At 42.7% G+C, this 19,261-nt stretch overlaps 1 protein-coding gene across 1 annotated transcript in view; it reads left to right on the forward strand.

Moving 5' to 3' along the window:
* adgrd2 (adhesion G protein-coupled receptor D2) overlaps nucleotides 1–10,649 on the forward strand; it is a gene marked incomplete at both ends in the record, with an annotated part of 84,912 nt that extends 74,263 nt beyond the window's left edge. Inside the window, 6 exons of the mRNA XM_083783549.1 lie at nucleotides 3,487–3,607; nucleotides 6,849–6,890; nucleotides 7,449–7,502; nucleotides 8,218–8,377; nucleotides 10,389–10,447; nucleotides 10,590–10,649. Coding sequence (XP_083639675.1) covers nucleotides 3,487–3,607; nucleotides 6,849–6,890; nucleotides 7,449–7,502; nucleotides 8,218–8,377; nucleotides 10,389–10,447; nucleotides 10,590–10,649 — 496 coding nt within the window. The remainder of the gene's footprint in view (nucleotides 1–3,486; nucleotides 3,608–6,848; nucleotides 6,891–7,448; nucleotides 7,503–8,217; nucleotides 8,378–10,388; nucleotides 10,448–10,589) is intronic.
* Between the last annotated feature and the right edge of the window lie 8,612 nt (nucleotides 10,650–19,261).

The following is a 19,261-nucleotide window of genomic DNA, read 5'->3' on the forward strand; positions in this document are numbered from 1 at the left end:
CCCCAGTGTAAAGCAGGGGTTCCCAAAGTGGGGTCCGGGGACCCCCAGGGGTCCTTGAGGGAGTTCCAGGGGGTTCCCCAGCTAAGTGAGAATCACTGCTATAGAGGATCTTCTCTTATGGGGGGTCCCTGGCATATCTTTTCTAATGGGGTCCGCGGGCTAATTAGTGTCAATTTGGGGGTCCTTGACATGAAAGGTTTTGGGAACCGCTGGTGTAAAGTAACTAAGTACATTTACTCAAGTACTCAAGTACTAATTTTGAGGTATTTTCTTTCTTTTTCTTTTTTTTTTACTTTACTGAAGTATTTGCGCTTTTCAGTACTTCCACTCCACTACGTCTCAGAGGCAAATATTGTGCTTTTACTCCACTATGATTATTTGAGAACTTTAGTTACTATAGTTACTTTGTGGATTTGTATTATTATTATTACAAACCACACTAACCGCTTCAGCCATTTCGGTCATTTGATCTTCAATGTGATCTTGTAGATGGGATTATATTTATACGGGATTAGGTTAGATTTATGCAATTTGAACTTGTGAAAATGTGACATTCTGCACATTAAGTACTTTTGGTACTTATAGTATATTTTGATGCTGATACTTTTGTGCATTTACTTAATTACACAATTACACAAATTACAAATTACACAAAAACATGTGAGTACTTTTTCCGTTCTGTTCTGATTGGATCAATGTAATGTAAACCCCCATTATCAAAATCAAATGATACCAGATACTGAAAACGATACGATTAAGTCGTTATAATCACCCTATGCATCCTTATTATGGGGCTAACAATCTGCAAAAATAGCAGCTCTGCAAGCCCACAATGAGTTGTGAGCTTGGAGATCAGCTATTTTTGGTGAAGAGGTATGAAAGAGATATTTTCTATAGTCTCCCCCTTCCCATGTAAACCCCTCAGGGGCGGCGATATAGGCGAGGCAGTCGCCTTAGGGCCCGGGAGGGTGGGGGGCCCGGCCGGCCGGCCGCTCCGATGCGTGGTAGTAAACTGTATACTCTCTCTCTCTCTCTCTCTCTCTCTGGCTCTCTCTCCCACAAACACGCTGTTAAGTTACCGCAACTAAGACTACATTTCCTGTCAATAATAAGCAGTGTAAAATGTAGTTCATTGGGAGTTAAAGGGAGACGCTTTATTGTGAAGGGCCCTTCACGGCGCAGGCAGGAAATAGAGGGTTTAACCTGGGCTGCTTGGCTGCACGTTAGAGTACTAGAGTAGATGGATTTGGGGTAGGGCCCGGGCTGTCAATCTCGCCTCGGGGCCCGTGGGACCTTCCAACCGCCACTGAAACCCCTTGTAATTTCAAACAACATTTTCATTTAAAACACCTGTCCTTGGTTCCCCTCACCTACTGTATGACAATGTCAGTCACCAGAACCATTTTTTAAAACTACATTGTTTTCCATTTTCCAAATATCGTATTATATAAAAAAATATTTTCTTTGGGGGAAAAAATCAACTTGGAGGTGCCCACTCCTTCCTTAGCGTCGTCCTGGTTGCTGAATGGATTCAGCAAATATCGTTTTATATTAAAACATATTTTTTTGGGGGGGAAAAAATCAACCTGGAGGTGCCCACTCTTCCCTTAGAGTCCTTCTGGTTGCTTATATGGATTCCGTGACATTATCATTCCCTCCCTGGGGATCTCAGAGTAGCCCTCTGCTCTGGAGTATACGAGTTATGGCCCTGCGGTTTGGAGTGTACAATGTGATTTAAAAAGAAATAAAAAAATGAAAGGCTAGGAAAGGAAGTGCTTCCTTTGTCCTTGTGGTCACAATGCTGAGTGAGAACCCAGTCCACGCACCCAGGTGCAGCAGTATAGTGGCAACAATGACGGCAAGAACAAAGGTGTGTGTGTGTGTGTGTGTGTGTGTGTGTGTGTGTGTGTGTGTGTGTGTGTGTGTGTGTGTGTGTGTGTGTGTGTGTGTGTGTGTGTGTGTGTGTGTGTGTGTGTGTGTGTGTGTGTGTGTGTGTGTGTGTGTGTGTGTGTGTGTGCCAATTTAAGCACCAAGATGATTGAAAGGGCGACTGCAAAGAGAGTGTGTGTGTGACGGTGTGCAGTCGAAATGTCTGATGAATTGAAAATTCCGACATCCCGGACCCTTATGTAAACAAGTCTAATACAGTTATCAATCAATCAATCAATCAAACAACTCATGATGACATTTGGAGGAGGAGATGTTAATTACTATAACTACTTCAGCCCTGGTATGCCCGGGGGGGGGGATATTCGTTGAAAAGAGACGGACATTTACAAGCTCACTTTGGTGTAGATGGAAAATAGGGAGAACAAGTACAGCACTAGCCTGAGCTAACGTGTTAGGTTTCTGGTCTAGAGGGGGCGGGTCGCGGCTCAGATTTGCGCACGCCCTGATTGGATCTCATCGATCTGTCTGTCACCCCCGGCCCCTCCTCTCCCCCCTAGTGCAGCTCTACGTCACATCATTTGGAGCGACGCCCACCCGGAAGGGTTGACTCCCACTTTTAGACCAGAGCGGCCAATGCGTTCCTCCAGGCTTTACATTTTTGCACCAACAAAAATGAAAGCCTGGTACCGAGGCTAGTACAGCACCAACTCGGGTCCGTTTTACTGAGTATAGATGAGTGGTTATAAAAAGGGGGGGGGGGGGATGCCTTGTGAAGTTCCCACGCTGCATTCTGCACGACGTGCTACTGTACAGTGTACAGTATCTGTTAAAGTTGATAAAAAGTGAAAAATGAGTAAAACTAAAGTAATCTCTGAATTTGCAACAACACAGTTTGAAATATTGTGTCTATCAAACAAGAATGGCATTGCATGCGTGTGTGTGTGCGTGTGTGTGTGTGTGTGTGTGTGTTCGTGTTCGTGCGTGCATGTGTGATCCATGCCTGTATGTGTGTGTATCATTTTATATTTTAGCGTTGGCTATTAAAACATAGCAACTCTATACAAGCTTTGAGCTGTGCTGTGTATAAGCTTGTATATCTGCTATTCTTTTTTGTTACATTTTGAATCTTGAAAGTTTTGAATAATTTCGAATTATGGAAATGTCTGAGAAGCACAGAATGGGCCTCATGCATGTCTAATTTAGGCCTGACGTCAAAATAAAAAAATGTCTTCTAATTCCTATGTTTCGGTGGTGCTCAATATTTCACGTCAAGGACCCCCAAAAATATATGTAATTGGCAGCTGACCCCCATCTGAAAATATGTTGTTCCAGGGACCCCCCCCCCCCCCCCCAGAAGCAAAGATTTGAGTTAAAAATGTTCGTTCTGAAAGAATATAATATTAAAAGATTTGCGCCACATTTTTCAAAAATAGCAGACCTACAAGCTCATAGTGTGGCACTTGGTGCCGCGCTATGAGCTTGTAGATCTGCTATTTTTCAACTGCTAAAGCATAACACAATGCTTAAAACACCAAAAGGGGTTCCCGCCCAGAATGGATGAATGGGTGAATAAGTGTCCCCGCTCCATGTGTCCAGGGCGGTGACGCGTCCGGTGCTCATCCTGCTGCCGGTGTTGGGCCTGACCTGGCTGTGTGGAGTCCTGGTGCATCTCTCCATAGTGGTGGCTTACGTCTTCATCGCCCTCAATGCTTTCCAGGTAAACACTAAACTCTCACCCTAGAGTCTCGCGCTGCCAGACTGTTGCCTCTCGCATACTGTATTTCTAAAAATGCTTCCGTCGTACAGTCTGGAGCAACGGAAGAAGCTCTTATCATGAGCGGAGCCTTTCGTTTCGTAGCACATTTATCCTAATATAAATAGATAACATCTAAGCATATAGTGTATAGCTTGTTGCTTATAGCAGAAAAGGAAATACAAAAATAAAATATGTTTCCGTGAACTGAAATAGCAGCTTATACTCCTTACTCAGACAAACATTTTTTGTATCAAATGATCTACAAGCTCTCAACGAGCACTTGTAGATCTCGTCTATTTTCACTAGTATGGGTCCTGGACAAACGTGTAATCTCTCTTTTGGGTCTTGAGTGCGTGCGTGCGTGCGTGCGTGCGTGCGTGCGTGCGTGCGTGCGTGCGTGCGTGCGTGCGTGCGTGCGTTTGCAGCCTACAGGTAACTCCCCTCCAAAGTTATTCATTGTTATCTTATCGCTGTCCGGTGACAGCTGGAGACCAACAGACATGTTAAAGGGCTTTACTGGACAGTAAAATATTACATAGTTACATAAAATGTATTTAAAAGACATTTTCCAGAAGAAGAAAAAGAATGGGTTTCACCCTCGTCATCTCACCCTGATAACCAGGGATGGAAGAAGTATATACTCCTGTGTTTTACTTTAGTAAAAGTATCAATATTGCAGTGTATAGGACAACTCCAAGATGGGCTAATTCAGGATGACTCCTACTTACTTCATTTTACTGGTAGCAAGCAAAAAAAGCTAGTACAAGAAATTGGTTACAAAAGAACTGTCCTACTGCTGACCTATTTACTGTATCAACATTGTGAACTTAGAGCAGATGACCTATTCTTTAAGACTGCAAAAAGAGCTGGGTGAAAGAAGATGGGAGAAATGGACAGAGTATTTAGCTGGGGGGGGGGGGGTGGATATGGAGTGAATATGGGCTGTGTCTTTTCCGATTGTCAATGATTGTAAGGAATCCAAAAGTCTGTAATATGTATTGTTGTTGCTGTACATCCCATGACCTCTTGTTTTTTTTTACTGTTGATCTTTCTGTTCTATTGTATGCCTTGTTTGTCTCTTGCATAATTCAAAAATTCAAAAATAAAGAGTTTAAAAAAATATATATATATATTGCAGTGTAGATATACTCTGTTAGAGAAGACCTGTGTACAAAATGTACTTGAGTAAAAGTACAAAACCATTGGCATCATAATAGGCTTGCCAAAAGCAACAGTATAGTCAGAATGTTTCATTTCACAAGTAAAAAAATGTATAAGACATGTATTTAGAAAATAGCCAATAATCTAACAAGCTTGAGCTTGTAGATCTGCTATTTTCAAAATAGCCTTTTTTTCCCCCCCTCCAAATGGCCATATCTGCCAAGTCTGTAGTGGAGTAGAAGTAAAAGTATTGAAATGTGTATACTTCATAGTTACTTTAACACCACTGCTGATAACACATGCTGAATCAACAACTTCCTCTTTCATCTCTCGCTTATTCCCAACGTTTGCCCTGCACTGCAGTTCCTTTACCGTTCCCTGAAACCTTCCTTGTGTTCTTTAACCCATTCTGAACGGGCACCCATTTTGGTGTCGGCATCATGTTATGCTTTAGCTATTTCAAAATAGCAGATCTACAAGCTCATATCGCGCCACCGAGTGGCGCGATACGAGCTTGTAGGTCTGCTATTTTTTTGAAAAATCGAAGAACGACTGACATTTTTAGAATCTGATCTCCGGTCAGAATGGGTTAACTATCTCTTCTGTATCTCTGCGTGGTCCGTCCGTCCCCCCCCTCTCTCTCTCTCTCTCTCCATAACTCACCCGTAAAGGTCCTCTTCCTCCTGTTGCTTCTCCTTCTCTCAGCCTCCTGCGCGCCTCCTTCTCCTTCCGGGGTCTCTAACCCATTCTGAACTGAGATCAGATTCATACGAGGTTTTCCACTGGACACACACTGGTCTGATGAACCCATTCTGACCTGAGATCAGATTCTAAAAATGTCAGTCGCTCTTCGATTTTTCAAAAAATAGCAGACCTACAAGCTCGTATCGCGCCACTCGGTGGCGCGATATGAGCTTGTAGATCTGCTATTTTTCAATAGCTAAAGCATAACATGATGCCGACACCAAAATGGGTGCCCGTTTAGAATGGGCTAATTAATCAGGATGATGAGCTAGCCCTTGCGTGACCCCCACGGGGCGGCCTAGTTAATTTAGATTTACTGTGGGTGTCCGGCTGGGGGCCGATAAGAGACTACAGTAGGAGTCTTACATGCATGCTAGTTTTTTTTTTTGTTATCAAATGTTTTTTTATTTTAAAGACAAAAATCACAATAATACACGTTAACATCATGAATGACTTAACCCATTCTGACTGGGCTGCACCCATTTTGGTGTCGGCATCATGTTATGCTTTAGCTATTTAAAAATAGCAGACCTACAAGCTCATATCGCGCCACCGAGTGGCGCGATACGAGCTTGTAGGTCTGCTATTTTTGAAAAATCGAAGACACTTTTAGAATCTGATCTCAGGTCAGAATGGGTTAATAATGAAACTGTCAGGATGTAATAGACATTTTTAGAATCTGATCTCAGGTCAGAATGGGTTAAAGAAAACAAAACACATATAAAACAACACATAACAGCAAAAGCAAGGAACACAAAAACAAACAATCCCACCCACCCCTCCCCCCCCCCCCCCCCCCCCGAGACCAAAGATGCCACAAAATGTCATTACTCCTACTACTGTGCAATGGAAACAAAAAATAAATAAATAATGATAAAAATAATAATAATGATTAAACCATGCCCTTAACCACATCTGCAATACCAGACCAAATCTCAATGTTTTCCTCTTTTGCACCATGCAATCTTGCTGTATATGCAACTTCATGCATTTCATTCTATATTATATCCTGTCTTTAATCTAGAGACCCTGAGTCTGAAATTACGTTAGAATTGAATTTAAATTGGGTTGAATTATGATACAGAATATACAGTATTTTATCATTATCTGTATGGGCAAATTCAGATATTAGGATTCATTCGTTCCAACATACAGTAGCTTAAGGTGTGCTAGAGAAAGGGTGTTTGCCTGTATATTTATTTATAATCTTATAGTTCAATATGTTTTTGTTTTCAAACACGGCTTCTAACACTTCCAACCTTACATTTCTGTTGCACAATGTGTTCCATCTCCACAGGGCCTGTACATATTTCTGGTGTATGCGGTTTACAATAGTGAGGTAAGACGGAGGACTTTCAAACCGTGGTCTTTCTTGACCACTGTTACACTATATACAGTATACTGAACATCAGAATGTGTATCTTTTTGTTTTGATGTCATGCCATGTGTGCACTGTACGTGTCCACGTGCACACTGTGCATTTAGCACAGTCTTAACATACCAGTGTGGTGTTTGTTAGACCATTTAGAGCTGAGGTCGATTCTACAAATGCCTTCTAAATCCTGAGTTTTCTGAAAAAACCTGTGTTTCTAATGTGTCAGTCGTTGTCAAACATTTTCACGTCAAGGACCCCCAAAAATATATGTAATTGTCCGCAGACCCCCATCTGAAAATATGAAGCAAAGAGATTGAGTTCAACATGTTCGCTCTGAAAGAATATATATTCAAAGATCTGCGCCACATTTTCACGGTTTAAAAAAAAAATAGCAGACCTACAAGCTCATAGCTATGAGCTTGTAGATCTGCTATTTTTCAATAGCTAAAGTATAACATAATGCATTAAAACACCAAAAGGGGTTCCCGCCCAGAATGGGTTAAACCTGCCTCTCTCTTCCAGGTGAGGAATGCCATTAAGAGGATCAAAGAAAAGAGGAAAGCCTTATCTTTCACGGTGAGAGTAAAAAAAAGAAAGAAAACATACAACCATCATACAACTCATATATTCATCAACTCTTTAGTTCAAGGACCCCCCCCCCCCATAACTCTGAGAGTGTACAAATGGACCAAATGGACCCGTAAGGAACGGTCCATTTGGTTCTGCTCTCAGAGTTACACACCTGTAAAGGCCTTTTCATACTCCAGGTTTAGTTGATAAGGTCTTGAGCCCTATTCATAGTCTGGATTTTCGGTGGTGAGCTCACCACCGGAGCTGAAATAACGTTGAGCGGTGGTGAGTAAAAACAGAGAGAAGGGCTGGAGCGGTGGCGGTGGTTTGCTCTTCACCGCGGCTCGTGACGTCATGTTGTAGTTCGGTGGTCACCTAACCACCGAATATCCAGACTATGTATGAGCCTTTAGTCGTTAGTAAAAAACAGAGAGATGTTTTTGGGTGAGTCAGTTACCACCGTGGCTCAGTGACGTCATTTTGTAGTTTTGGGTGGTCACCTTATCACCTAAAACTGGAGTATGAATTGGCCTTAAGGGTCCATTTGGAAACCCAAATAAGGAACTCTAATGTTCCCTATGACTTTAACTTTGAGAACTGAATTCCTGCTATATGCAAACCTGGATATGCCTTAGCGTACTGCAGTAGACTGTCTTTTCTCTGTTGTTTAATGAACACCAGTTGTGCTTCAACCTGACCGGACCGTCCTGTATCATTCCAGAACTGCTCTCAGCCCATCAATTTCCTGCCCTCGCAGAAGGCTCCCTCAGCCATGTCCTGGGGCCGCCGTGCGCTCGCTCCCTCCTCCAGTCCTGAGACCAGCGACACCTCTGGAGGACTCCGCAGCTCTACTACCTCCACCTCCCTGGTGATCAAAAACGGTACCTACTAGTCCAACCATTACATGCCATTTCCACCCGCCGCAACCACGACTACGGATCCTATAGCTTGGCTAATAACCCATTCTGACCTGAGATCAGATTCATACGAGGTTTCCGCCGGACACACACTGGTCTGATTAACCCATTCTGACCCGAGATCAGATTCTAAAAATGTCAGTCGTTCTTCGATTTTTCAAAAAATAGCAGACCTACAAGCTCGTATCGCGCCACTCGGTGGCGCGATATGAGCTTGTAGATCTGCTATTTTTCAATAGCTAAAGCATAACATGATGCCAACACAAAAATGGGTGCCTGGTCAGAATGGGATAAACAGCTTGAATTTGGGAAAAGTGAAGAATTGGCTTTGTCACTTGCCAGAGCCTGCCATCGTGCCAACCTCCAGCTTTTCACCAGAGCAGAGGAGAGAAAAAAAAGTATTTATTAATTTTTTATCCAAAATGAGTTAATAGCACAGGCAGACTCTTCACATACTAGAGCATGTCTGAAATAAGTGTCAAGCTGAAATATGTAAATATGAAATAATTGCTTAAACATGTAGTTGTAGGTGTAATGTTAGAGACCACTGAAGTGAACCTTTTAAGCCTGTTTTCTCAACTCGCTGTTTTCTGCAAGACATTACTCTATAAGCTATATCTCCAAAACTGGTGGGGGTCAATCTCCCAGGGGTCTAGGGGAAGTACTGATGCTAGGTCCAGTAGGTGTGGAGCTCCACCTCAGCATCCATCTCCCAGGGGTCTAGTGCATTGAAACCGGGTACAATTCCAGGCCAAGTCAGCAATGACCAACAATCGTTGTGGTTTTTTTTGCCACTGGCATTCGAAGGCATTTTTGTGTGTGCCTCCGTGTTCATATTGTAATATAAACATTTCTGACCCCTCATTTGAAAAGGTAAGCCAGGGACCCTCATAAGAGAGGGATCTTTACGGCTCTAGCAGTGATTCTCAACCCGTAAAGACCCTCAGTTCTACATGGCATTAGTCTACGGACCCCCATTTAATGGCATTTCTATCTGGGACCCCCAATTCTTATTGTAAAATCAATGTTAATTTAACTCTGAGAGTGTACACTCTCAGAGTTACAGACCCATAAGGGTCCATTTCTTTTCCAAACTATCATTTAGCTGGAGACCCCCTGGAACTCTCTCAATGACCCCACTTTAGGAACCACTGCATTAGGTCACACCTGAAAACTTTGTTTGGATGGACTAGCTTTTTTGAAAACTTTTAGCCTTGCCTTTTAGCTCCGTTTATTTGCTTTTGTCATGTCCATTTAATCTAAATCGAATGTATACATTTTGCACGTCGCTATATGTTTATTGGCTGCCTATACTACTTACGTACAGTAGGCCTGTCTATTTACTACTATCTACAGAAACTGCATCATTATCTAATTGATGATAACATTGTCCTTGGAGCTGTCATCAAAGTTATGAAATGCTTGTATCTTGAGTGCGACATAACCGTGTGACGCCAAAGCTTGTGTGTGTGTGTGTGTGTGTGTGTGTGTGTGTGTGTGTGTGTGTGTGTGTGTGTGTGTGTGTGTGTGTGTGTGTGTGTGTGTGTGTGTGTGTGTGTGTGTGTGTGTGTGTGTGTGTGTGTGTGTGTGTGTGTGTGTGTGTGTGTGTGTGTGTGTGTGTGTGTGTGCGCGCGCGCGCGTGCGTCATTTTGCATAGGTTTATACAATACCCCAAAGTATCTTGAGTGCAACATAACCGTGTGTGTGCGTGTGCATGCGTGCATGCGTGCGTGCGTCATTTCGCATAGGTTTATACAATACCCCAAATTATCTATTTTAGTTATGAAGAGTATATTGTCTCCACCAGGACATACAGTAGGCATGGAAGAGATGGTTTGTACCCTGTCCGTGTGTCCGTCGGTTTGTCCGTGCGTGTGTCCGTCTGTCCGTGCGTGTGTCCGTGTGTCTGCTGCACTGAGCTGGAGACTCGGCCCAGACAGACAGAGAGCTCAACTGCCATATCTTTGTCTTTCAGAGAGTTTCAGACAGGAGCACTTTGTGAGCTTCACCTTTAAACCAGTTTCCGGAAACCAAGTGAGTGTGACAATCTCAATGTGAACAATGTTGCACAATGTAACGCTGCAGAGAAATGTTCTGTCAATTCCACAGCTGAATCTTTGTGTACAGTGTCTGATATATCTGTGTGTGTGTGTGTGTGTGTTTCTATTTTTTCCAGGTGGTTGAGCTTACTGGCTTCAAGCCATCAGGTACTGTTAACTTCTTGTCTATTGCTTAGATTTTTTTTTAAATGTATCCAATGTTTTCACTTGTTGAACCAATTTATTTCGTTTTGTTTTGAAACTTTTGCCTCTTTCCAGCCACTAATATTTGTATGTAGGCCTATGTATTATCGCTCTGCTAAATGCACCGAAATAACTAACTATCATGACTAAGGTTCACATGGTTGAGTTACCGTCTAATATCACTGCGTAGTGATATTAGTCTGGAACTTCGGTGTGGAAGATTTACTTCCAAGGGGCGGTTACAAACTGATTCAAAGTCTCACTTTGAATAGTGGGATCCGATTGGTCACCCACAACTCTGGGGTGAGCGAAATGTAATTCAAACTGAGTCGTGCCAGGCCAATCTCCAGATTCAATCTAAATAATTCACCGGTGGAAATTAACAAGACCTCTTTGCGTCAGTAAAGAGCATCTATATGCAGTAGAGTACTATAGCTCAAACAGTCACTGGTGAAATATGGTCATAATATCATGGGTTCATGTTTTTATTATTAAAGAGCATACAGAACATCACAGTAGACTCAATAATGAAAGATAAGGAGGGAGTGGCTTGGAAATGAGAATTTTATTTTCATTTAGACGTTGTGCAGTGGTTTTTAGAGCATTTAGACATTGTGTGGTGGTTGTTAGAGAATTTAGACATTGTGTGGTGGTTGTTAGAGCATTTAGACAGTGTACAGTGGTTGTTAGAGCATTTAGACATTGTGTGGTGGTTGTTAGAGCATTTAGACAGTGTGCGGTGGTTGTTAGAGCATTTAGACATTGTGTGGTGGTTGTTAGAGCATTTAGACATTGTGTGGTGGTTGTTAGAGCATTTAGACATTGTGTGGTGGTTGTTAGAGCATTTAGACATTGTGTGGTGGTTGTTAGAGCATTTAGACATTGTGTGGTGGTTGTTAGAGCATTTAGACAGTGTGCAGTGGTTGTTAGAGCATTTAGACAGTGTGCGGTGGTTGTTAGAGCATTTAGACAGTGTGCAGTGGTTGTTAGAGCATTTAGACATTGTGCGGTGGTTGTTAGAGCATTTAGACAGTGTGCAGTGGTTGTTAGAGCATTTAGACATTGTGTGCAGTGGTTGTTAGAGCATTTAGACATTGTGTGGTGGTTGTTAGCTGAGCAACAATGACCGTGGAGACGACTTAAACTCAACCCAAAAATTGCAACAAGTTGAAACCACAGAGTAACATGTAATCTCGTGTGTCCTGAAACATATCGTGTCATATAAATAGGGACGTGTTACGGAGCTAAAGGGAATTAGCCGATGCACATGTGAAGATCTACAAAAGGTCAATTTATTCCCTAAGCGATCTCCATTTATCAATTTGGTGTTCGGCGTCTTGTGTGAATTGCGGTACTTTCTTTTATTATGTCTAAAGCACTCTCTGCCAGTGTAGCAACAGATGGTCCCTCCCTGTATCTAAAAAAAAATCCAAATCATTTTAAATTGCTTCCAAATTGGCCCAGTAGTATAGCATCACCAGGGACGCAGTTTTGTAATGGATTTGCTAAATGTTTTCCCCCTCCTTTGTATTGTCCACTGTGTCTGATAAAAGGTGTTTCAGTGGTGCTTGGCGTCCATTGTTGACCGACCAAAACATAACAGGAGTTCATCCCCCCTCTCATCGGGATAGACGGGGCGAGCTATTCAGGCCATTAGGCATTAAACCACTCAAACACCTGCTCTCTCTCTCACCCGCTCGCTCTCTCATACTCCCTCTGTATGTGGTATACATGCTCTCTCTCTCTCTCTCTCTCTCTCTCTCTCTCTCTCTCTCTCTCTCTCTCTCTCTCTCTCTCATATATATATGTTCAACCTGGAGTCCATGTCATTAAAGGGAAAGAAGAAAAAAACATTCATAAATGTACAACATTAACCCATTAAGAACTGAGGCCGATGTCTTCTAAATCCTAACCGTTTTCTGGAAAAACTATGTCAGTGGTGCTCAAACCTTTTCATGTCAAGGACTCCCAAAATGACGTGTATAATGTATTTGGCCGCGGACCCACATACACATAATGTGTTGTTCCAGGGACCCCCAGAAGCAAAGATTTTAGTAAAAAAAATATATATTGAAAGATATGCGCAAATGTTCATGATTTTTCAAAAATACCTTGTATATCTGCTATTTTTGAATAGCCCAAAGTATAAAGTAATGGTTAACGTGGTTAAAATGACTTTCAATTTACAATTTAGGCATTTAGCAGACGCTCTTAATCCAGAGAGACTTACAATAAGCAAGAACAAAAGCATGGGAATACATCACAAAAAAGCATTTATCATAAAACATGCGTAAGCTAAGAAAGTAACAGTGGAATATCTATATTATGAGACTATACATATAAACTATATATATATATACTACTATGCTATACATATGTACTATGGCGTGCTATGACTATATACAATGCAATTATAGTGCTGTCTACATAACATGCTATAAGTCTGTATCAGATGCTATCTAAGTCTACATGCAGAAATGCTATCTAAAAAATTCCCAGATCAAATGGGTTAATTGGTTCATGGATGAGGAAAGTATCTTTCTGAACGGTACCAATTTGACACTTCTAACCTTTCCTTTTTGTTTTACCACAGGTTGCTGAGATGCACAGCGACTGGATCCTCAGTGGATGCTGGACAAGACTATTGAGTGTAAATATTCTGTATTTAACGCGGTAAAGGATGTGAACCACAGAATACTTACTGTACCATCTGTACTGTAAAGGATAGGACCACAGAATACTTACTGTACCATCTGTACTGTAACGGATGGGACCACAGAATACTTGTACCATGTGTACAACGCACAATCGCTGTTTGTGTTACTCAAGTGCAACACGCATGTATCCAAACATGCAGCTCAGACACTACACATGCACGCACGCACGCACGCACACACACACACGCACGCACGCACGCACGCACGCACAACACAGGTTGTTTGGAGTGTGATTGATGGTTGACAGCAGGCACTTCAGGGCCACACACACACACGCATACACGCACGCACGCACACACACACACACACACACACACACACACACACACACACACACCACATTAGGAGAGCATATAGCCACAGCTCGCTCACTCTGTTTGGATTGAGTGTTTGAATCGGCTGTAACGACACGATTCAGAGGAAATTGAACGTAAAGAAGTGGTTCTCAAAGTGGGGTCCGGGGAACCCAATGTGGGCCCTGCCTTGCCTCGAGGGGGGGGGGGTCCCAGGGGGGTCCCAGGGGGGTCCGCGGCAAAGAACATAAAAGCTATAAGAGCGACCACTGTTATTAGTTTAACCATGTTAAACCTATTTTATACTTTTGGTATTCAAAAAAATAGCTGAGCTATTCAAAAAGTAGCCGATCTAGCTTGTAGATCTACTACGTGACGTGTATGTACCCTATTTTTGAAGATTTTTTTAACGTCACAAATCTACTCTTATCGTTATCGCTGGCACAAAACAATGTCAGATTGGCATACACGGCCAGATAGCCTACAAATCAATGTGGGGGTCCTTGAAATGCAAGTGTTTGAGAACCACTAACTGCATGGCGTACAGTGTTGTGTCATACAGTGAATTGACTCAGATGTTGTTTGTCAATATTTTAAATGTTAGACATGTAACGTATATGATCAGGGCTCAATTTGTAAAAACAAAAGCGGGAGGGAGGGCATTTTCTTAACCAATAATATGCCCTGTATAATTCTTCATGCAACAAATGGCTAAACCAGCTGATAACACATCATGTGTCATGATGTGTTGTGTGTGACCTTGTAGATGTAAAATATGTTACTACTACTAAAAATGCTAATTCAATAAATATATGGACGCCAAGGTTAAATGTGGTTAAAATACATTTCATTAAAATGTAAAAAATATATATTATTATAAAACATAAATATAAAATGTATCATATTTCCCAGAAAAAAGAAAATGCAAGTATTTAATTCAGTCTGACCAGAAGAAGGGATGAAACTATTATCTCCCCCAACGATCCTAAAAATGTCCTGGGAACCACACCGATGTAAAACAACCGCCTGCATGGCTGTGATTGGTCAAAACAACCGCCTGCATGGCTGTGATTGGTCAAAACAACCGCCTGCATGGCTGTGATTGGTCATGCCAGGCTAGACCGGACCAGACCAGAGGGGTCTATCAAAAGAAGAGGCATGCATTTAACCCTCCCCTCCCCCGCAAAACAAATGGAACCCTGAACATCTGCTTTGAGCAACCCCCTGTGCTCTGACTGACCAGACAGCAACGTTACGTTGTCAGCGTAGACTCGAGAGAAACAAAATGATGTTAGCGACGTCAGCGGCGACGACACACGTGCTGCTATATGTGTATGTTGTATATTTCAGAAAGAACGTGTTCATATTAAAGGCACCCTATCACTCGTTTGTCTATCTCTCTCTTATTTGGACACCATGCTAGCATGTGCTACTGCTATGCTAACTCAGTGGTTCTCAACCCCCCCCCCCCCCCCCCCCCCCAGCATTTGCGTTTTGCCTCTTTATTATATTATTTGGCAATTTGGACAATGTTTGACCCGAATTTATAGTAGTTTGTGGCAGTAATGGTCTTTTTCTTTTGGTTCTTTCTTTTTGTGTGTGTGTGTGTGTAGGGGGGGGGGGGGGGGGGGTCTTAAAGGTCCTTAAAATTGTCATTTCACTGTCATCTGGGGACCCCGGCCCACGAGTTGAGAACAACTGTGCTAACCTACTGTATAACAGACCACCAGCTTTTTACGGGCGAGCACTCCGTGATGACGAAACGTAAACCGGGCTCATTATGGCTGCAGTCATCAGGGCTTGATGTGGACTGTATATGTGGAGCTGTGTTTTGGCTGGCTCCCCGGGCCTTTTCCTCCTTCAATTATAGAACTTAGCTGTATGTCTTACTGTATGTCTTACTGTATATGTGGAGCTGTGTTTTGGCAGGCTCCGTGGGCCTTTTCCTATGTGCACTGTATATGTAGAGCTGTGTTTTGGCTGGCTCCGTGGGCCTTTTCCTATGTGCACTGTATATGTGGAGCTGTGTTTTGGCTGGCTCCCTGGGCCTTTTCCTATGTGGACTGTATATGTGGAGCTGTGTTTTGGCTGGCTCCGTGGGCCTTTTCCTATGTGCACTGTATATGTGGAGCTGTGTTTTGGCTGGCTCCGTGGGCCTTTTCCTATGTGCACTGTATATGTGGAGCTGTGTTTTGGCTGGCTCCCCGGGCCTTTTCCTATGTGGACTGTATATGTAGAGCTGTGCTTTGGCTGGCTCCCCGGGCCTTTTCCTATGTGCACTGTATATGTGGAGCTGTGTTTTGGCTGGCTCCCCGGGCCTTTTCCTATGTGCACTGTATATGTGGAGCTGTGTTTTGGCTGGCTCCCCGGGCCTTTTCCTATGTGCACTGTATATGTGGAGCTGTGTTTTGGCTGGCTCCCCGGGCCTTTTCCTATGTGGACTGTATATGTGGAGCTTTGTTTTGGCTGGCTCCGTGGGCCTTTTCCTATGTGGACTGTATATGTAGAGCTGTGTTTTGGCTGGCTCCCCGGGCCTTTTCCTATGTGGACTGTATATGTGGAGCTGTGTTTTGGCTGGCTCCGTGGGCCTTTTCCTATGTGCACTGTATATATGTGGAGCTGTGTTTTGGCTGGCTCCGTGGGCCTTTTCCTATGTGGACTGTATATGTGGAGCTGTGTTTTGGCTGGCTCCCCGGGCCTTTTCCTATGTGGACTGTATATGTGGAGCTGTATTTTGGCAGGCTCCGTGGGCCTTTTCCTATGTGCACTGTATATGTAGAGCTGTGTTTTGGCTGGCTCCGTGGGCCTTTTCCTATGTGCACTGTATATGTGGAGCTGTGTTTTGGCTGGCTCCGTGGGCCTTTTCCTATGTGCACTGTATATGTAGAGCTGTGTTTTGGCTGGCTCCGTGGGCCTTTTCCTATGTGCACTGTATATGTAGAGCTGTGTTTTGGCTGGCTCCGTGGGCCTTTTCCTATGTGCACTGTATATGTAGAGCTGTGTTTTGGCTGGCTCCGTGGGCCTTTTCCTATGTGCACTGTATATGTAGAGCTGTGTTTTGGCAGGCTCCGTGGGCCTTTTCCTATGTGCACTGTATATGTAGAGCTGTGTTTTGGCTGGCTCCGTGGGCCTTTTCCTATGTGCACTGTATATGTGGAGCTGTGTTTTGGCTGGCTCCCTGGGCCTTTTCCTATGTGGACTGTATATGTGGAGCTGTGTTTTGGCTGGCTCCGTGGGCCTTTTCCTATGTGGACTGTATATGTGGAGCTGTGTTTTGGCTGGCTCCGTGGGCCTTTTCCTATGTGGACTGTATATGTGGAGCTGTGTTTTGGCTGGCTCCCCGGGGCCTTTTCCTCCTTATAGAACTTAGCTGTATGTCTTACTCAGTGGCGTGCACAGATAGACACTAGGGGGTGCTAGAGCACCCCCTGCCCTTTTGGCAATTTTGCTCTAAAAAAAGAAAAATTGTAGTGTGTGGACCATGCGGTGACATTGATCAAATCTTGATAAAAAACGCTTCTACTATATTATTTAGGCCCCCCACAATCTAAAGCTATGTTTCTATGTCAGTGGTTCTTCGATTAAAGAAAAATAGCAGACCTACAAGCTCGTAGCGCGCCACCTATGAGCTTGTAGATCTGCTATTTTTCAATAGCTAAAGCACCAAAATGGGTTCCCGCTCCCAAAATGCGCTGCACAAGGTGCCCTTTTTTTCACTTGAGCACCTGCCCCTCTAAATGTCTGTGCACGCCACTGGTCTTACTGTATATGTGGAGCCTTTCCTCCTCCAATTATAGAACTCAGCTGTATGTCTTAGCTGTATGTCTTACTGTATGTCTTACTGTATATGTGGAGCTGTGTTTTGGCAGGCTCCCCGGGCCTTTTCCCTCCTTCAATTATAGAACTCAGCCAGCAGCCATGTTGGCTGTTCCCTATCTTTCCTGAGGGAGGGATGCACTCTCAACCAAGAGCCATTATTCACAGGGGCTTCTTGCTATACACGGTACATGCTGAGTCTCTGTAGAGTGGTTTGTTCGCCTTGTTCTTCTGTTGTTGTTGTTGTTGTTGTTGTTGTTGTTGTACAATGTCCACATTATGTAACTGTCCTGGGAAAACGTATTAGCCTATATTATGTGAATATTGTATGTTACATTGTAAAATACAGAAGAGAAGAAAAAAGATGTAAAGCTGTTCTAATGTCCTGCTGTGGTAAGAACGGTTTACTTTCACACCACAAATATATCATTTAGAATGTTTTTTTATTTTATTTTTTATTACTGCTTACAGCTGGTTGCTATGTACAGTATGTTAAAGTATGTTATGTTTTCTTCTCATGCATCACATTTCTAAAATGGGGGTGTTTACACCTGGAATGAAATAGCCATTGACATGACAGTGACACCAACTTGTACAATTATACAAAAACGGACCCTAAATTAAAACAATTTATGGTACTTAATAATTGCTTGTGTCCTTGGCTGAAGAAATGAACGCTTTGCGGCCAGATTACATTTTAGATACATTGACCAATGACTTTATTCTGAATTTCTTTTTTGTTCATAATGTATGAATGATATTTTCTTCTGTAGGTTTCATAGTAGGTTAATATGCACGGTAGACGAGACATTTCACTGGATTAGTCTGTATATAACTGCATTTTTTCATTCATGCACAAAAACTGCTAAATGGTTTGACAATAATCACCAACACAGTGGTGTTTTACTTAATTGAATTTTATTGGTTTGAAGCTATTACAATAAAATATATTTAAAAGGCAAACAAAATAATTTGGTCACTTTCTCTTTCTGTGGAGAAAAGCACGTCAGTAAAGACTGTCAGTGTCAACTCACAGGGAAATAATACAAAAGCAAAGAGCAGAAAAACAAAACAAAAAAACAAAAGCAATATCAAGTGAAACAGTTTCACAATGGTAGCATTTTGACTATTAACATTAAAAAAAACTGATACATTTGCCTGTGTTGAAGTTGATCTCTTTTCCCCCCCAACGATGTGATATTCACTTCACAATATAAATATTCTGTACAGGGTGACAATAATAACGAACATCTCATTATCAAACCGAGGTGGCGGTTTGAGTTAAGGCAGGTGGAGTGATTGTCTCTACGACAACAAGCGGAAATGACTGACCCTGCCAAGTTAAACTGGGAGTACAGAGGAATGATTGGAGCAGCCTCGACTGCACAATAATATACAAAGAACGGCACCGCTTAAACCCTATTACACGTTCTTGACCCCCAGGGGTCTGTACTTGGGGGGGGGGGGGGGGGGGGGGGGCTCCTTTTTTGCCTCTACCCCAAATCTCTTTGGCAAAAATAGTGTCTCTACAAGCTGAGCTGAGCTTGTGGGTCTGCCATTTTTTTTTATTACATTTTTTTTCAGAATGCTTGCCTATTATTATTATTATTAATGACATGCCCAGAACAGGGACGCTATAGGGTTCACGTGGTTGAAGATGGATGTAAATGATATTATTTTGTCTTCAACTCTTTTCAACCTTAAATATAATTGATGATAAACTTTATTTTCCTCTACTTGGTCTGTATCTCATAGGAGTTCTGTGGGCAGTTCAGAAAC

This window comes from Protomyctophum parallelum (genome assembly GCF_964188405.1).
Source record: "Protomyctophum parallelum genome assembly, chromosome: 15".
In the NCBI taxonomy this organism is placed as follows: Eukaryota; Metazoa; Chordata; class Actinopteri; order Myctophiformes; family Myctophidae; genus Protomyctophum; species Protomyctophum parallelum.